Consider the following 17588-nt stretch of genomic DNA (forward strand, 5'->3'; position numbering starts at 1 on the left):
GCTTAGATATACCGTAGCGTAATAGATCTCGATATGGGAGGTTATCTGTAGGGTGTTTTGATTAGGTTCGAACGATCAGGGAAGGAGGGGATACTTCACCGCTCGACCGGAGGCAGGTGATACGTGAGCCGAGACGTCGTTAGTAACCTCGTAAGGTTTGGTGGATAATAGTTTTGACGGCAAAGGGAAAGCAGACGCCATGTCGGTGCTCCGGCCAGAATCGCGCTTGGAGGCCAGAGTTGATTGAAGGACAACCTTAAAGCTCCTGGAGAGCTTGCCAAAAGCGTTACCTAGTCAACGATCGCGGGCTTTCCCATGTAGTGGCGTCGTTAGCGTTAATAATTGACTAATTCAAGCACGAGTTGAGCATAGACCATGCCAATTAGCCAATCAGAAAAAGTTTTATGCTCTTTTTTTCTGACTGAGTAAAACGCCCTTCGGGCTGAATAATGGCGTTGTTATCTTGCACCAAACTTGTCTTTGCTGTGATTGTAAAACGTGAACATGGATCCACGTCTTCACAAAGTGGGATATATTGCAGCTACTTGTGTGAGCCACCCTCTCGTGATAACGTGACGATTGTTCTTCAGTGCGCTGAATCGATGGGTCGAATGAAAGGGAAGTCGACGGTGGGTGCTAGGTGGCGACCAGCTTCGATGGCAGGATGGCAGGATGGCAGGAATGTGTTTGACCCGACTGAGAGACTTCTAGGAAGCAATGAGAGTCAGCACAAACGACATGAAAGTGAGGAATACCGTGACATACTTGCGGTGTTTTCCAGCATTGGGGTTTTAATGCTGCTGTGTGTTAATTAGTGGGTTCTCTGCTATTGCACATGACCAAGTGTGATTAAGAAAACAAGGATACCGTGACGAACATGGCCGATGCCGCTTCGGATGGCAGTGTCGTTGAGGAGGACCAGGGAAGAATGGTTCTGCTTGAGATATGATTAGGTACTGCGATAAAAAGAATATAATGTCTGCGAGAGCATTCTAGTCTAGTTTTTCGATGACATCGCTGTCAGTCTGCGAGAGCATGGTCGGTCAATAGTGCATAAGGTCGCATGGACGAATGTTGGATGTGACACAATATTGGTTTGGTAACAAGGCACCCGTGTTGATGCCACCAATTCTTGCGAAAGACGACACAAAGGTTCCGAGGGAGGAAAATTATTTCACGATAAACTGTTGGCTGATTCTTATGATGTTAAGGAAAGTCACGCAGCTCTGCCACTGCCAGGTACACTTCTTCATAACTCTCTTCTGCGTTCCTCCGACCGCATTTGATCCTCGGACTGCGAGCCAGTCGATAAGCATCAGGGGATACCTAAACCCATGCCCACCAAATTCTCCAACAGAAGCCCTCGAAGCGTTGCCAGGTCAAGAAAGCCAGGAGTTCCAGAGGCTCTGCGATCGCTCCCCAGAACTGATGGATTCCAGTCCATACGCTAAGACATCTAGCGCAAGGCATCGATCCATAGAGGAACATTGGAGACGCTAAAACGACTGCTTTGATATATTCTTTCGCCGTACGACTTGTTATATCTGACGTAGAGTTCTATCCGCCCCAACCCCTAACGCAGACGTATCTCTGTTCGGCCTAGATCACCAGAGCGTGACGAATGATATACCTGCAAATCACGACCTGTAACCCTGGCCCATTCCTCCACATCACTATCGCGCATGGTATCGACGCTAGGTGTATCCATAACCTCTCTCGTCTGAGGCGAGACCATCTGCGAGACCGCCTGCCAAGCGTTACCCAACAACGAAGCCTTGGTCCAGAGTACAAACAAGACCGTTGTAACAACAAGAACAATGAAATGAACTGAAAGTGTCGTCAGCACGATGGAGAGGCCGGTCCATTGAGTCGGGATAAGCATCTCGGAAGTGTTGATTGTTGTGATGGGTCGTCTGATAGTGAACCTTGGCTGGTGAGCGTAATAGAGCATCTGAGAGAACCGAAAGGCTAATGCATGAATGGCTTGTGCCGGATCTTGCGTCACCTGTAAAACCTTCTGAACAAGGGCAGAGTTCTCTGGGTGCGCAGTCAACGGAAACATGCCCGAAGATGTGACGTTGGTCACTAGATTCCAGCTCTGGTAAGGGTTCTCCTCGGACAGTGCAGCTTGAAGAAGAAGCTCATGCGCCCAGAAGGCCCAAATGTCCTCACCGCCCATGTCCTCTAGCGGTATGATGCTGGTTTGAGTCTGAAGCTCTAAAATCCCACGGCTTGCAAAACTATCAGCCGAAAGACCGATGCCAATCTGCTGTAGATGTCCCGTGCTATTTTTCTTGCTCAAGAGCCGATGCCAGTCAACTGCAGGTTCCGATGGGATGGGCCGCCCAGACATTGTAATATTAAAAATTGGCAGCGATTTTGTATTGACAAAGCAGACAGTGGCGTTCAGAACCGGGGTTCCATTCAAAGTATAAACTTTTGTCCATAGCCCTTCTGTTTTCGTGGTAAGATTGCTTGTATACTCGTCTGTCGTGGTAAGATTGGGTATAGGTTCGCCAAGGTAATATGTGGTCCCACGGGATATCTGGAGGGCTGCACTCGCGTTGATAAGCATGATCGGGGAGAAAAGATATTTACGTCCGGATAGTTTGTCTTCAGTGTGTACTGAGTGAAAGTCGACTGATCCAGATAAGGAATCGTATAACCGGCATGTCAAGAGCGGCCAATCTCCATCTCCGTACCAGGTCCTCTCTATAGAGCAGCCCATCAGTACGGGTCCGAAACTCGAGTTTTGAACCTCAGCAGACAGCCTCCCTCCCAAATTCCTTCCTCCCGAAGTGTCAGTGAAGCTAAGACTCAGGAACTCAAACTTTGGGCTGACACAAACGGTTCTGTGGTTATTGACTAACCCAGGACCAGAGTAGTACTCCAAAGAGGCCCTGGCTTCCGGGCTACTAAACGGGAGCATGGCTCGGTAGACATCTCCCGTATCCCCAAGCTCTGCCGAGGAAGCTTGGCTTGTTTTGACTTCCGCAAATCGCCAGTGTGCGGAGGGCCTTGACTTGAAGCAAGACGGGATACCAATTTCAAATTCTTCAAAACGGTCATAAAATGTCGAGTTTATCCCTATTGGAATGGTCTCTGTGATACTTGGGGCTGTGATGCGGGCTGTTCCAAAGTCGGAAAGGAGAATCGTAGAGGTGAATGTCGACACGAGGGCGACGGCAAATGCACTTGAAAGAAGCAAGAAGCAGCAGAAGCCAGAGAGGCCACTTGTGTCGCATTGCCTAAGAGCTGCTGGAAGAATGTTTGAAGGGCTGGCATTGGTGCTCGAGGCTCTTTGCAAAGAGAGAGTAGCTAGGTCGCGAAATCGGCATCTGGATGCCTCAAGCATGATTGCTGACATGGCTGCAGTGATGAAACCGATTTGAAAGGTCAGCGATATGCGGATGATAGCAGAGCATATCGTGACAACCCGAGTTGACCAATCGTTAAAGACGATGCCATCCCAGAATTTTGGGTATCGGCGGCGGTTCCGAGAGTTCTCGGCTCCAGCCCAAAGGAAGACAAGAATGGCGGAGGAAACGAGGATGGCAGCGCTACCAAGTACGAGAACAAGCAGTCCACTGTACCCAATCTTGTCGCACAGGTGCTGACTCCTGGTACGGGGCTTGAGAGAAATCGGCATCGAGATCGAGGGGGGCACAGGGTCTTCGGAGTCGGGCTTGGGCTCTGTCTCATCGCTGGGGAGGGCTTCATATCGTAGAGGAGCATCGCGACCTGGTTCCAAGGAACCTCTTGGGCTCTCCATGGGCGAGACTTGCATGTCGCTAACTGCTTCGTAAGAGGCCATAGTGATATTCTAGGGCGGAGTGTGAGGTTGGGAATACAAGCGGAGTGAGGGCAACTCATCAAGAGGTGGGGGAGAGTCACCTTGAAGAATACAACCGTTCTCTAGAGGCTGTGTGCATATCGGGCTCTGGGTGTCTATTTTATGTGCTGCCCCGATCAACATACCTGCATCAAGGCTGTTCAGCTGGCCTTGGCCATTCTCTTCTGCGCGTAGGATTGGTGTGGGCTGCTATTCGAAACATGGCTTGCAGTTGCAAAGGGCTGCGCCACATTTTGAAAGACAAGTCATGGCTAGCCGGGCTGACTGCCGCACAACCAAGGAACGAATTGCAGGGCAGGAAGATCTGCGAGTAAGCCTCCTCATATGCATAGATGCGCCCCAGGCAGATTGGATATGACGATCATACACTAGGCTAGTCCGCCTTGGCGACTGCTGACCAACACCTGCACCGCCCAGGTTACCCTTCAAGAGGCGGCTCTATTGTATACACTTACTTGAGTTGCTCTGACTCCATGACACATATCTCGGAGAGGTATTGTGGTGGAAGATGGTGCGATTTGTGGGCTCACGGAGACGGGTTGAAGCATCATGAGTGAGGCGCAATGGGTTCGTGTCAGTGTTAGATGTTCTGTGCGACATTCTGCTTTGTCAATGACGTATATGATCAAAAACACACTAAGGGACACACGGCAACACCAAAGCCCAATGCTGTAACACACCGTATTCTGTGCGACATGCTCCGGGCCTCCTGGAGTCCATTGCTTAGTGCCAGGGGAAGAGGTGTGTTTCGAAGTGGTGGTATCTTATCCTTCGTGTTACGCAGCCTGGCTGACAGAATCGGCACAAGTGTGTAATCCTTCGTGAGCGTTTAGGTATCTGATGCGACGCCAGTGCAGCGATCCTAGGGCTTCGATCGTGACGGGGAAATGGAGACAGAGCTGGCGAGAATACGTGGCCTTTGTGGAGTCAAAGGCCATGGCGAAAGAACTCAAAAGGACTCTGGAAGCCGGCTGGGATGAAATGACGCTTGAGATGACGGGCTTGAGCAATGCAGCGGAGTTGAGATCACGATTTCGCGCGGGAAGGAAGAGCAGGGAGTCGAGAAACGAAGCCTCAAGGACTGGCCGCATATGGCCTGGGAGACTTGGATTGGCTGCGGATTCAGGGCTTCACTCAGGAGTCCAGACGATGACTGTTACTCTGCACTCTTCGCTGCGAATAACTACAGCATCGTCGCGAGGCAGTCAGACCGGGAGCTCGGACCACGTGCTGTCGAGGCGGTAGTATCACGTGACAAGTGTCTTATCAGAGAAGCCTTATCTTATCAGAAGACTTATCGTCCAATGAACGCGGGGTAGGTGGGGCAGATCAGTCTGCTAAGCATGCCTGCAATAAAGCATTGGTCTGATGGCTGGCTTTTAGTGAACTTCCGCATGAGACTCTTAAAGTCCAATGCGTCGCGAACAACCCAACCGAGTATTTTTCCCTTATAGGAGACGTCGAAACTTGAAGAACCATAGTGTCTGATTGATATTAGCTCTAGTTTTATGCAAGATATTGCGAAAAGAATGGGCTCCCCATGTCCTATTTCTCGAGGTTCCGACTGACAGAGCTACCCTAGACTCGCCGACTTCGGCCCCAGGGACCGCTCGTCTCCGGTCACGGCCCTCGTTTGTCGCCCCGGCGAATGCACCTGATCCCGGCGGCAGAAGCTGGCTCGAGTTGAGCTACGATGAGGGTATTCGCTGCCATAAAGCGCTCACGGTTCACAAACGTTCAAATCCTTGAGTCGCTTGTAGACGAACGCTGCCTGCAGGGGAATCAGATTGTAGGGGTATTGCCACAGGAAGACATCAACTCGGCCGCCCAGCTCCTTCAGGATGGCAAGTGTCCCAAGGTAGGAGATCTCCAATAGAAATGGGTGTGCTCTTTGGATTTGTGCGTCTACTATATCGAAAACTCGGAATGAGAACGCCCGGGTTCCTCGAATGGAAGTGTGAGGGTCAGAGGTGCGGATGCGAACCTTTCTCCCAGCCGGGCGTGCTCCCGCCGCCATGTCTCAATGAGTTTCTCGTCACCTGGAAACTCTCGATCGTTGTTCATCACCAGTCCCTCGATGGTTGCGGCGTTTCCTCCCACAGTCATGTTCTCGTGCCAGATCAAGTTCTTGTTACATAGTCTGCTCCCGGGTTGCGTCTTGAAGTTGACTTATGTGCCAGACTGCTGAACCCTAAAACAGTCAAGAATTCCCTTCAATTTATGAGCAAGTTTGGCATTCCTTGTTATAAGTTTTGAGTGAAATTATCGTCGTTCTGACATCTCATCCTAAGCCAAGACGACCTCTTGTTCTTGCTACTCTAAGTATTACTTGTATTTATGAACATCTTTGTCCTTATTGCGCTCAAGCTTTGTCAAATTTCTACATAAAACTACCAAGGCCTCATCTAATTTTTAGAGGACCCCCTTGATGCTTTTGTCGTCCACGGCGTCAGTTCCCAGCTCGATCGGACCTAGTCCTGCTTCTCCTCCTTGATCTCCCCAGCCTCCTTGTCCTGCGCCTCCACCGTCGCCACCCGACCAGAAGCATGCAGCTCTTTGTAGAGCTCCCGAAGCGCCGTCGCCCTGGTGAAGAAGATCTCGCCGCCGGGGCCCTCAAAACGGATCTGCTTCCGGGCGACTGCTCCTTTCCCCTTCTTCTTATCGCTTCTCTCTACCGCACGGGCGACATAGATGTCACCAACGATGACAAGCCCACACTTGTGCCGTGTGAGCATGACGTTGAGGCGCTGGGCCTCAGCTGTGAAGCCCGGGCCAGGGTAGGGGTGCGCGGTCGTCATGATGGCGATAGCGATGTCGTTCTCCTGCCCCTGGAACGAATCAATCGTCATAGCCTCCTGCATGCCGGAGAGGCACGCGTACTGGGGCCGCTTCATCATGATGTTGATGAGCTGGGCATTGGCGAAATAAGGCGTAATGACGACGATCCTCCCAGGGTCGGCCTTCTTGGACTTGACGAACTCTGCGGCAAAGTTTAGCGCGATCCTGACTTGGTCGACGCTCATCCTCGATCCAGTCATTTGATCAACGTAAACTCGTGACTTTTCGCAGTGGATGAAGAAGGGCCTGAGGGTGCCCACGGGGCATGCCGCTAGCTCAGGGAACCTGACCTGGGCAAAAGCCTCGAGGTCTCGACCGATCTGGAACTCGGCGTTGCCGATGACTTCGCGGCTGGAGTCGTAGTTGAAAGGGACGTCGGGGTACATGACGTTGGCGGCCATATCAAACATCCCCTTGGCCATGCGAAGCTGGGTCTTGAGGCGGTAGACCGGGATGCCGTTGCCCTGCAAGTATTGCAGAGCAGAAATCTTGCCATCCATGGCGAAGCGGTTGAGGAAGCCGACAGGATTCTGCTCACTTTCCATGTCGACGTCGCCTTCGTCGTCGCGATGAAGAACCGCCTTGTGCTGCTCGCTGTTCGTCATGACGGTGGGAGAGAGCTGCTTGGGATCGCCAAAGAGGAAGCAAGGCAGAAGGGTATTGCCCCAAACGCAGTAGAGGTCGGCGCGATGCATGTTGGCAGCTTCGTCGATGGAGACACCCCGGGCCACGCTGTTCTTCCACTGCCGATATTGCTTGACGGTCTCGGTGCAAGAGGGCGTGGTGCACAGCAAGTCTGCTTGATCTGGAATGTAAGCCAGCAGATCATTGGCCACCGTCATGGCCCTGGTGTAGCCATCGGCCTCCTTGAACTGCTCCCAGGTGATGGCACCTGTGGCAACATCGCGGAGGAGAACTGTGCTGTCATGGTCATGGATGGCTTGCTGCATCTCATGAAGAACCGGGCTATCGTCTGGGTGCAACCCCCTCACGGCAGGAGAGCGGAGCAAGACCAGAAGCCAGAATGCACACGACAAATGCAGTCTCCACTTGGAGGGTCGGCGAGCAAAAGGCTTGGGAGCGGCGCCATCACTGATACGCGAGTCCTGAAGTAGCCTCTTGAAGGCGACGGATTCGTGCTCGGGTCTGTAGGCACGAACAACGAAGGTGTGCCTGCGACGGGGTTGGCCTCCCTGTAATCCCCTGTTGTAACGTTCGACGACGGTGCGGGTTCTTGTATCGAGTCGACTCGCAAAGTTGTCGACGGCGACGTTGGTGGGCGCCGAGCAGAGGATCTTGCCGAGCTTTGCGTGCATCGCGAGGGTGGCAGCAGCTCCAGCGGTCGTCTTGCCAAAACCGGGGCCCTTAGAAGAGACAGTTAGCATAGTTAGAAAATGATGAGAGGAGGAGTTGAAGAGAATATGAAAAGTATACGAAAAGAATAGGAAAAGGATAGGAGGAGTATGGGAAAAGGGAGTACATACAGCTACGATGAGACCAAGTCCAAGAGGGCGGTTACTGAGGTACCCGCGGAAGCGGGCCTGATCTTGAGGCAGAGCCTCGGCGACGATGGCATTGGCGTATGCCTTATCCTCAATGTCGAGGAAGTTGATGCTGGGCAGGGCTCGCAGCATAGGAGGCGCATTGGTGCTTCGTGGATCAGGCTTCACCATCCAGTCATAGAAGCCGTTCCCTCGTAGAAGGGCCCTGTGCAGATCCATACGGTCCCGTACCTTGTCCAGAAGACTCTTATCCTCTGTGTCTAGCTCCTCAGGAAGCTTGCCGGTCTCTGGATCCTCAGGTAGGCCACAGGAAACAATATTGGATGGGTCGGCCTCGGGATGGAAGAGATGGGCTGCGTCAACTTGTCGCTTGCACTCATTCAACTGGGCATCAAACTCGAGGGCGAGGCAGTTCTACTGCTCTTGGTCTTCGGCCAGGGCATGGTCCGCTGCTGTACGGTCGGGGAACATCTTGACTTCGTATGGCTGCTTCTTCTGGAACTCATCCCTCGTGGGTCGTCGAGCGCACAGGACTAGCTCATGTTTTCGGACCGGATGAGGCTTGAGGGCGCTGAGATTGCTGGGATACTCGACGATCTTGCAGTTCCTGCTGACTGTTAGCAACCAGTCATCTCTCAGACACTTCCTTGTTGACTCGTACCAGGTCTCGTGGGGGCTCAATGACTCATGTGAGTTGAAGAGCCGGACGCGGAAACCCTCAGCCTTGATGAGACGGCGCCATGCGGAGTCGTACTCTGTGCGGAATTGCGGGGTCAAAGCGACGACGATGTAGAACTGTTTGATGCCCTCGACGGCACGGGGCTCGGAGGCACTGGTCTCGGGGCTCACGAAGTAGGCCGGGAATCTGATGGCTAAGATCTAGCAAAGGGGTTAATTCCACGTTCGCAACTTGGTATGAAAGCAGATTAGTACCTCATTGACTGCGTCGTCAATCCACAAGACGTCCTGGACGGCGGCTTGGACGACCGAGGTGATGTGAGAGAGGTCGTCGGGGTGGCTGTGCCATTAGACAGGAGGTTAGTCGCTTTGTCAACCAAGGGCATCGATAATCTTACCGGAACGCTGGAATGAATCGGTGCCCTTTGTTCTGGGCGATCAGCGCCCTGTACAGCGGGAGGTTCCATTCCTGATTGGGGCCGTATGGATAGCTGAACGGCGCAGGAAGGCGGTCCGGGTTGAAGGTATGGGCGGCGGCGGCGACAGGCTTGGGCAACACGAAGACAAACCGCTTGCTTCGCAAGATGTCAATCAGGGTGTGGCCATCGACGATGGGCTTATTGTTCACCCATCCCTCAACCTCGAGGTCGTCGACGTTGGCGAATGGGTATCCAAACCCCTGGATCGATACCGAAGCATCACCGATGACGACTTTGAGGACCGTCATACCGTGATCTCGACGCTTGGCGTTGGGGAATCGGTTCATCAGCGGCAATGTCGCATCTTCGACGATCGTCTGGAACCCGCCGCGAGGGAACCTAATGGTGAGCCTGTGGTTATCAACGGGTACCACCGCGTCTCCCGAGGCTCTCTGAACTAAAAACACTCTGTTAGCTGGCTCTGTGGGTGGACAGGTAGCTCAAACACATCTAGAACTTACCTTCGTGACGGATACCAAAGCCGGAATCTTCGTTCGCTGCCTGATCCTGGCCCAAAGGGAAATCCAGCGTGAAACCGAACCAAGGGTCTGCGTCGGCCGGGGCGACCAAGAAGAACTTGGAGCGAAGTTTTGTTGACAGGGCTAGGCGCTTCCCGCTGGCGATAACGGGGCCGGACTCGTCGAGGCTAGACAGTGAGTCAGTGAGGTCCATGTTTGCGACGTGAATCACTCACAGGAGGGCGCAATCAGTGGACTTCGACTTGGTGGCCACGGTGGGTTGGGCTGGGCCCTCGATGCTTCTCTCTGGTTGCGACATGGCGAGAGCCTTCTTCTTCTTCCTTCTCCTTTCCTCTGCAACGACTCTAACGTTTCAGTTAGACCTGGATAAGCAGACGGCCGAATTCACGGTTCCGCAGGTAAAAAAAAACCCAGGTCAACGTCAACGGTTGAGTGTCGCAGCTCCCAACGATCTTCGACTCCGCCGTCCTGGACTCCGTCGCACCGGCCTAACGTCTCGGGTTTCACCTCGGATCGATCTTTGGCGAACCAAAGAAAACAACGGTCGCATTCGCGGCACCGCACCACCAAGGCTTCGACTTTGACGATCGACTGATGCTCAGTCGTCCTTTCTGACAGAGCTTCAGACAGAACCCCTATCTAGCGTAACGAAAAAGAAGGATAGACCTGACGTCTATCGTGAGCCTGAGCACTTAGTTGTCATGTCACCGCGAGCAGTGACGGGACAAGCTGAGAGTAGGTTGTGTGTGGGAGAAGAGAAGAAAAGGAAGCGGGGCAGAGATCGCGATGTTTGTTTTGATTGTCAGGTGGGTCCAAATCCAGAGAATGACAAAGTTGCAGAGTTTCCAGCAGGTTCCAGGACTCTTTGTGGTGCGTTTGCGGTTCGCTTGGTTGTTTATCAGTGGCAGCCAGCACTGCAAGTAGGTTTCTCATCAATCAGTGAGATGGCGAACACTTTCAAGGGATCACCAGAAACAATGCAATAGAGCCCATTCAAATTCATATAATTGCTGCATTAACTTTGAATACTGACGACTGCAAATGATGCGCCTGAGTACAGACTGCATTGCCCATCTGCGGATGGATCAAGTCCCACGCGCCTAAGATACAACCTCCTCCCCTCAGGGCTGAGGTGCTACCTAGTCTGATGGGCCTTTGGCTTCCCTTATAATGCCGAATGTTGACCCAGGTTTCCGCCCCGGCAAAGACTAGGTAGCGTGACGGTGCGGAACCGTGAATGCGGCCGTCTCTATTATACTCGCTACCGATGATGTCTCGCCGGGGCTCCTTTTGTCTTTTTGTACCCGTGCTTGGTGGCTCGAATCCCTCATCCCCTCCCTTTTTAATTTGTTTGCATATGCTTCTGTTTTTCTCAGCTGACGACCCATGGGGTCGGAGTGATTGCGCAACACCCTGGACAGAATGTCTGATAGTACCCCTGATGATGGCCACGACAATGACATGGGGGAAGATGGCAGACTTCCCGGCATGAACACAATGCACTGAAAGGGTAGAGGGAACTTGGCGACTGAAGAGTGCTGAGGGTAGTGATACCAACCTGTCTGACTTTGCTCTTCTCCGTGTTTGTGTGTAATGCTGGGTCCACCTGACTGAACTCCGCCATTCATTCACACAGGAGCAAATGATCACAGGTCAGTGTGCCCTTTTTTTCTCAGCAGGCTCTGGATTTCTTGGACAATTGGCAATGCTTGGAGAAGATGTCGTTCAAAGTAACAGTTAATCAAGCGTTGAAGTGTATCCGCTCCAGTGGACCTTCGGTAGACAGCGTCTGCATGGCATCATGCAGGGCCCGCATGGAACGTTTAATAGATTTGATCTCTTGGCTGGTCCACTGTGAGCCATAATGAGTTTAGCGAGAAAGAATTAATAGTCCTGGAGTATAATCCCTTCTGCGACTCGTATTACCATGAGGCCTTGCTTGAGGGTTAAACTCGCTCTCTTTCCGCGGCAAACTGACGGCTTGACTGGACACTTTAGTCTGGGAAGTTACTATATATCACTGACTTCAACTGCGTTGGTGCCAGGCAATGCAAACCAGCACCTCAACCATGGAGCATTGACGACCCATGCAAGGCGGTGAGACGAGGAACCCCACTTAGTACCCAAACCGAAGTTCGGTTCCCGGGGCGGGACCTCCAAGACTAGCATTGAAAACGTTTATTTGGCGCAGGGGTTAAACCCTGTGGCCCAGCGGGTTCTCGGATGAGGCGCGTCTTGCAAACTGGCGATGATGTCTTTGGTCCTGCCCCACTTCTCTTTTTGAACTTCGCAAGTTCGAATTTTCCTTTTTCCTAGTTTCGATTTCTGTTTTTATGTTCAGGCTTTCTTTCGGGTTTCTACATACCGCGCAGCAGTAAGGGCAAGTCCCTATGCTGACTCAAGAACTGGCCCATCATCGGCTGCGCAAGGAGGCTTGGGAAGGAAGTCCACGACATCAACTTGGCTTCCGACAACTGCGCCCCACCTTCAAATCCGAATGTGTTGAGTTGAAACCATCATCTCCCAGTCCCTCATGACCCTGATCTCTTCTCCCCACGATTTCTCTTCTTATCACCATTTGGACCATTTGGACTTTCAAGACACCACAGCCTGCCTTCAGTGCCTTACTGGATGCATGGTGCCGCGCGACGAGCATCTGGGTGCTTCTTTTGATGGGAGAGGCAACGACCTGTGCCCCTTCATCGCCGATCGATGATGCGACGGCCGAAACCAGAGCGGTCAAACGCTGGATGCTTCTGGAGAGACCCTTCACTAACTAATCTTTAATTTTAGTCTGTTCACCCATCGATCCCGCCTACGAGAGCGCACAACAATGGTCAAGCACTTGATCACGCGATCGACTCGAACCCGCCGCTGCCTTTGGAAGACCGAAAGAGAAGGGCTGAAGCACGGGAGGATTGAGAAAAGGAAGGAGCAGGCAAACAAGGTTAAGGATGAGCAGAATCTCTTGACCTGCTCTTGCGGGAGCAGGCCATCTGGTCCGTTACAACGTATGAAGACAGCGACATGCGATGCGCCTCGCTACCTGATCGTCGCTCAAAGAGCTGAGCCTTACCGCCCATGTCCCATCTTTTTGCTCTTGTCAAAAAGAATTCAACACACGCTCAGCGTATTACCGATCTGAACATCTGATAGCTCGCCCACTCCCACCCTGGCCAAAGAAGACCCCAAGCCTGCCTACGATAAACGCCGGATGAGCCGAGCCTCAGATCCGACGACGCTGCTGCACCCTCCGATACGAGATGATAACTCAGCGCGTACAAGTCTGCAAGGAGGAATGATGATGCTAATGCCCAGAGTCAAGTTGTCGTTCACGATCCCAGTTAATTAAGCATTTAAACTTCTTGAGTGGGACACCAGCTGGCTTGGCGCGCTGTGCCTGTACCACCCACTCTGCAGGCTGGTGAGCATCCGCACAAGTCGTTGTACAACTCCACACGCAACCTCAGGTGGGCCCAGGAACGGTTACGAACTCAAATCTGGTCCACTTTCGACCGCAATTAGATAAATTGCCTGTGAAGTCCTGGTCATGGGCGATTGATGGTATTTGATTTATTATGAGCCCCTTCTTCAAACCCTCGATGATGTCTCCCAGTGTCTACTTTTTGGTTGACTTCGTAGGGCCGTTCCTTTTGCCATGAATCTTTTCCAATTTTTCATTCTGGTCTCGAGCAGCAGCAAGGCAGATGAAGAAAAAAAGAAGAATAAGTGCGAGTCGAACCAGACGGGGAATTGAATAGATTGACTTAGGCTCAAACAAAAAAAGGTCAAGACATCCTCGAAACCACTTTGGAGGTTGGCCCCTCGAAAGAGGCCAGGCTCACGGCTCCGTACGGAGACCGCTGCACTACTCCAAGTTGCTTCTAGTCTAAGGCGGGAATCTTGGTCAAATTTGTGCCATAGATAGAATACCTGCTTCACTGCGTCACATGAGAACACTTTGCGATTCGCCTGTTACACATCCTCACATGCGGGTACCCTAGGGAGATCTTGGTCTTCTTATAATGCCAAACGTTGACCCGACTTATTGTCCAGCCAGATGAGCAATGCATTTAGTCTTCGGACTGGTGTAGCGGTACCACTCGCGTGAGCCGTATTGCAGTGACTCTGGCTGGGCCTTTTCTTTTTCCCGTTTGAGACTCATGTTCGAATCCCATGTTCTCTCTCTCTCTCTTTTTCTCGCTCTGAATGCTGTTGTTTTGGCTGGTGATGGGATATGTGAGGTTTGTCTAAAGTGGAGGTTGCGAGGTGAGGGCACCGTTCGTGCCAAGTGGACCACTGCAGCGAGTCTCCATTCTCCAGAGCTTAGGCGGTACAGTTAATTAGCAGGCACGGGTGTAGAGTGAGGTTTTGGCCCCTTATGATGCCAAACATTGAGCCGGGTTATCGTTCCAGCCGGATGAGTAAATGCACCTTTGGTGTAACGGTTCCTCTGCCGAGGTCCGTTCGTTTCGATGACTCCGGCTGGACCTTTTATTTTTCACCTTTCAGACTCATGTTCGAATCCCGTGATCTTTCACACTTTTTTTTTTTACCTGCCCTGACTGTTGTTGTCTTGGTTGTCGGTGATATGTGAGCCTCTCCAAAGTGGAGGCTACGGAGTGGGGGCTCCCGTTCGTGCCAAGTGGACCACTCTGAGCTTAAGCAGGTACCATGTACATTAGTTGGCATGGGTATGGGTACCAGATGCGATCTTGGTCTCCCGACGGGAACATGACACACGAAGCTCAGTTGAGGGCAGAGCCAATTCGATCTTGTGATTGTTATTCTCTGCCAGTATTGGACCGGGATCTTCACCCCAGGGTGCATGAGTTTAGTTCGTCTGTTCTGGTGTGGCGGGACGGGCGGGGCTTCCCGACTTGTACCAAGTGGACCATTGCAACTCTCCCCGGATTTTCGCTCTCCTCCTTTCTTCCCTCCTTTCTGTATTTCTTTGCTGCGAACAGTTCTTTTGATGATCGTAATTCATTGTGGGCTGGATATTTGGTATTATTCCTATTTGATACTCCCATGCTTTGACGTCGCACATAGAAGCCACGCTGCGGCGATGGTACTTAATTCCGGAAATTATCACCACTGTCACCCCTGGGATGAGGAGTGCGGCCATATTCAACATATGGTCTGGCGGTGCCGCGAATGCGACCGTTCTCAGCTTTCTCCGATGACTCCCATCTGGGCCTTTCTTTTTGGTGTTTGGGATTTGGTTTGATTCCCTGTTGCCTTGTTCTTTTTTTTTGCCACCCTTACACTCGTCGCCAACTGTGCTCTTCGTGATGCTCCCTCGCGCGTAACTACCAACAGCTACAAGAAGATGGCGTGGACAATTGATAGTATAATGTCAGTACATCGGTTTTCTTAATGTATTCTAATATCTTGCCAAGTGCAGAACCGGAAGTGTCCATAAGACCCTCTAATTGAAACTCCTCACTACCATTCTTTAAAACTCATGATGCTATGGCTGATCATGACATGTCTCTGCAAGAGCAGGTATCATGAGCCCATCTTGTGGATTGATCAGAAGAAAATCTTGAAATATATGTTGTCGTTGAGTGCTGCTCGCTTGCACTTATGATCCAACTATTCTCCTTTCCCCGAGTTCGCGAGCACTTCAAACAGTCTATCGTCTCGCTGCATGGTAGAGAACAATAACTGATTTCCTTTCTACGTGACTGTTCATCTCACTTGAACGTAACTATACAGCCTCGTCAACTCATTGCTCACGGATCCTAGTCAACAAATAGTTTTTATACGCTGAGGAGTCGGAGGGAGTGTTTAGTGACAAAGAGCGTCGTGGGAAAAAGGCCTGAAGCTCGGGTCCAATATTCTTTACGTGTGAATGTGATGTTGTTGGCTACGTCTACCGTATCGTAGATATGCCACCAACGCTAGTGCATTCTGTCGAGTTCCGACATTGGCTCACGCCTTCACAGTCAGATGATAGGCCTGGACATGTCTTGCCACTAACTGCTCCATGCACTTGTTTATCCAGCCCTCGTCATCTGTAGTTATGATTACCACGACGTTGTTTATTTAGGAGATACGATCACAGGATGGCCGAAGAGTGTGTAGTTTTATCCTCTAGCCTTGTCTAGTGACTGGGATAGGCCCGCGGAGTCCTCATCCTGGGCTTAGCAAATCCCAGTCAAATTGGTTATGAAGTCAAGAAATAGTTTGGAAAAATCGTTATATGAGCTTTGGTTAAGCTCCTCTTTTATGTAGACAAGGTACTGACTAAGTGGGTAGGAATAGAAACAAAAGTTGGCATGCAACACATTCTCCAAACCACCTCGTCACGTCTCTCCAGTTCCCATGGCGTGCCAATTTTAACTGCAAGGTAGAAATCACTTGAAGATCCTGCCAACGCCAGCCCCAAGCTTGTTCACAGTTGGAACAAGCTTGAGGGGAGTCAGCTTGTATTTATAATCGGCCTTGTAAAAGGTACCCTTCTGCGTGATGTTGACGCCAGCTGAGCCCCAGTCGTTTTCTGTCCCCAGTTAGCTGTGCTCCTGAGCAAAAGGCGAAGTGCTTTGCTTACTAGCTCCAAGGTTGGCGTATCCGTCGAGCTCCTCGTCACCGCAAGTGCAGGTGTTTGGGGAATCCATGGGAATCACAAGACCGTATGTGCTCAGAGCTTCGCTTGTGTTGCCCCGGAAGACATTGCCCTCAACGAGAACCTGGCTGTGTCAGCTTTTGTAGTGTGAAATCAAGGAAGGACGTACCTGATTGTCGGACCGGCTGTGGATAGCTTGGTACAAGAAGTCTTCGTAGAGGTTATTGTAGACTAGAAAGGTCTCTTAGCTCTAGTCTTACTACAATCATGGAATGAGAACTTGCCATGCAAGCGGCCAAAGCGCGCGGCAGGACCTCTAGTGCCCATATTTCGCCAATAGTTGTGGTGATATGTGATGTGGAGGTGGCCGGAGTCGAGGTCTCGGAAGGTCGCGTCGTTGCCTACGAGGGAGGACTTCCAGTGATCGTGGAAGTAGTTCCATGACACTGTGACAAAGTCTGAGGCCCGAATAATGTCGACTTGTCCGTCCTGATAAAGAAGTCAGCGCATGTTGCATTCTTCTTGTCTTCAATGGCGTTGTAAGAGGAGGAAACCGCCACAAGGCCAAAACACACACAACAGCATCGGAACCAAATCGCAAAACACCACAACCTAGAAAGTATTGGATATCAAGAGTAAGAAACTTACATAGTGGTCAGGTCCGTAGCTGATGTCAGAGAAGAACTCATTGTGGTCAACCCAAACACGGGTGCTGTTCCGGATGGTGATGCAATCATTGTCGAGGATATGGCTGATCTTGAGGTTCTGAAGAATGACATTGTCGCCGTTAAAAACATCCACGCCCTTTCCTGTGATATGGGCAGAGGCGCCGACGCCAATAAGGGACGTGTTGGATCCGACCTTGAGACGCGCAGGCAGAGTGATCTTGCCCTTGACCCTCACGATCTTGGGATCTGTGCCAGCAACGGCAGCAACGAGCTGTTCAGCGGTAGACACAAAGACTGTCTTGCCACCTTTGCCTCCCGTGGTAGGACCGATGGGATTGTCTTTGGCATATCCTTCAAGTCCCCAAGTAGCCAACTTGAGGTAGTCTGAAGGGAACGCGAAGGCCAGGCCCGCAAAGAAGTAAAAGAGAAACAATTTCAGATTCATGCTGCCAATTGAGAGAAGAGCTGAAGACTGATGAGATGCTGAGAGGATTCAATGGGCAGAAACATTCCTTAAGTA

The 17588-nt window shown here is 51.5% G+C and overlaps 4 protein-coding genes across 4 annotated transcripts; all 4 read right to left on the reverse strand.

Annotated features, from left to right (window-relative positions):
* Positions 1-1573: 1573 nt before the first annotated feature.
* On the reverse strand, positions 1574-3649 carry NECHADRAFT_52602 (uncharacterized protein; the record flags this gene model as incomplete). The annotated part of the gene is made up of 1 exon (XM_003042032.1): positions 1574-3649. One exon carries the CDS (start codon positions 3647-3649, stop codon positions 1574-1576), a length of 2076 nt encoding a protein of 691 aa, XP_003042078.1.
* A 2885-nt stretch (positions 3650-6534) lies between these two features.
* On the reverse strand, positions 6535-6750 carry NECHADRAFT_29496 (uncharacterized protein; the record flags this gene model as incomplete). Its single annotated transcript, XM_003042033.1, has 1 exon — positions 6535-6750. A coding segment is annotated over one exon (216 nt), but the record flags the coding sequence as incomplete, so codon positions are not given.
* Positions 6751-7131: 381 nt separating this feature from the next.
* On the reverse strand, positions 7132-10022 carry NECHADRAFT_52518 (uncharacterized protein; the record flags this gene model as incomplete). Its single annotated transcript, XM_003042034.1, has 8 exons — positions 7132-7423; positions 7481-8024; positions 8190-8384; positions 8652-8800; positions 8855-9072; positions 9127-9211; positions 9270-9740; positions 9808-10022. Coding segments are annotated over 8 exons (2169 nt in total), but the record flags the coding sequence as incomplete, so codon positions are not given.
* Positions 10023-16191: 6169 nt separating this feature from the next.
* NECHADRAFT_52708 (polysaccharide lyase family 1) lies at positions 16192-17513 on the reverse strand (the record flags this gene model as incomplete). Its single annotated transcript, XM_003042035.1, has 5 exons — positions 16192-16334; positions 16386-16524; positions 16570-16631; positions 16664-16889; positions 17049-17513. 5 exons carry the CDS (start codon positions 17511-17513, stop codon positions 16192-16194), a joined length of 1035 nt encoding a protein of 344 aa, XP_003042081.1.
* Between the last annotated feature and the right edge of the window lie 75 nt (positions 17514-17588).

This window comes from Fusarium vanettenii (assembly GCF_000151355.1).
Source record: "Fusarium vanettenii 77-13-4 chromosome 11 genomic scaffold NECHAsca_39_chr11_5_0, whole genome shotgun sequence".
NCBI lineage: Eukaryota > Fungi > Ascomycota > Sordariomycetes > Hypocreales > Nectriaceae > Fusarium > Fusarium vanettenii.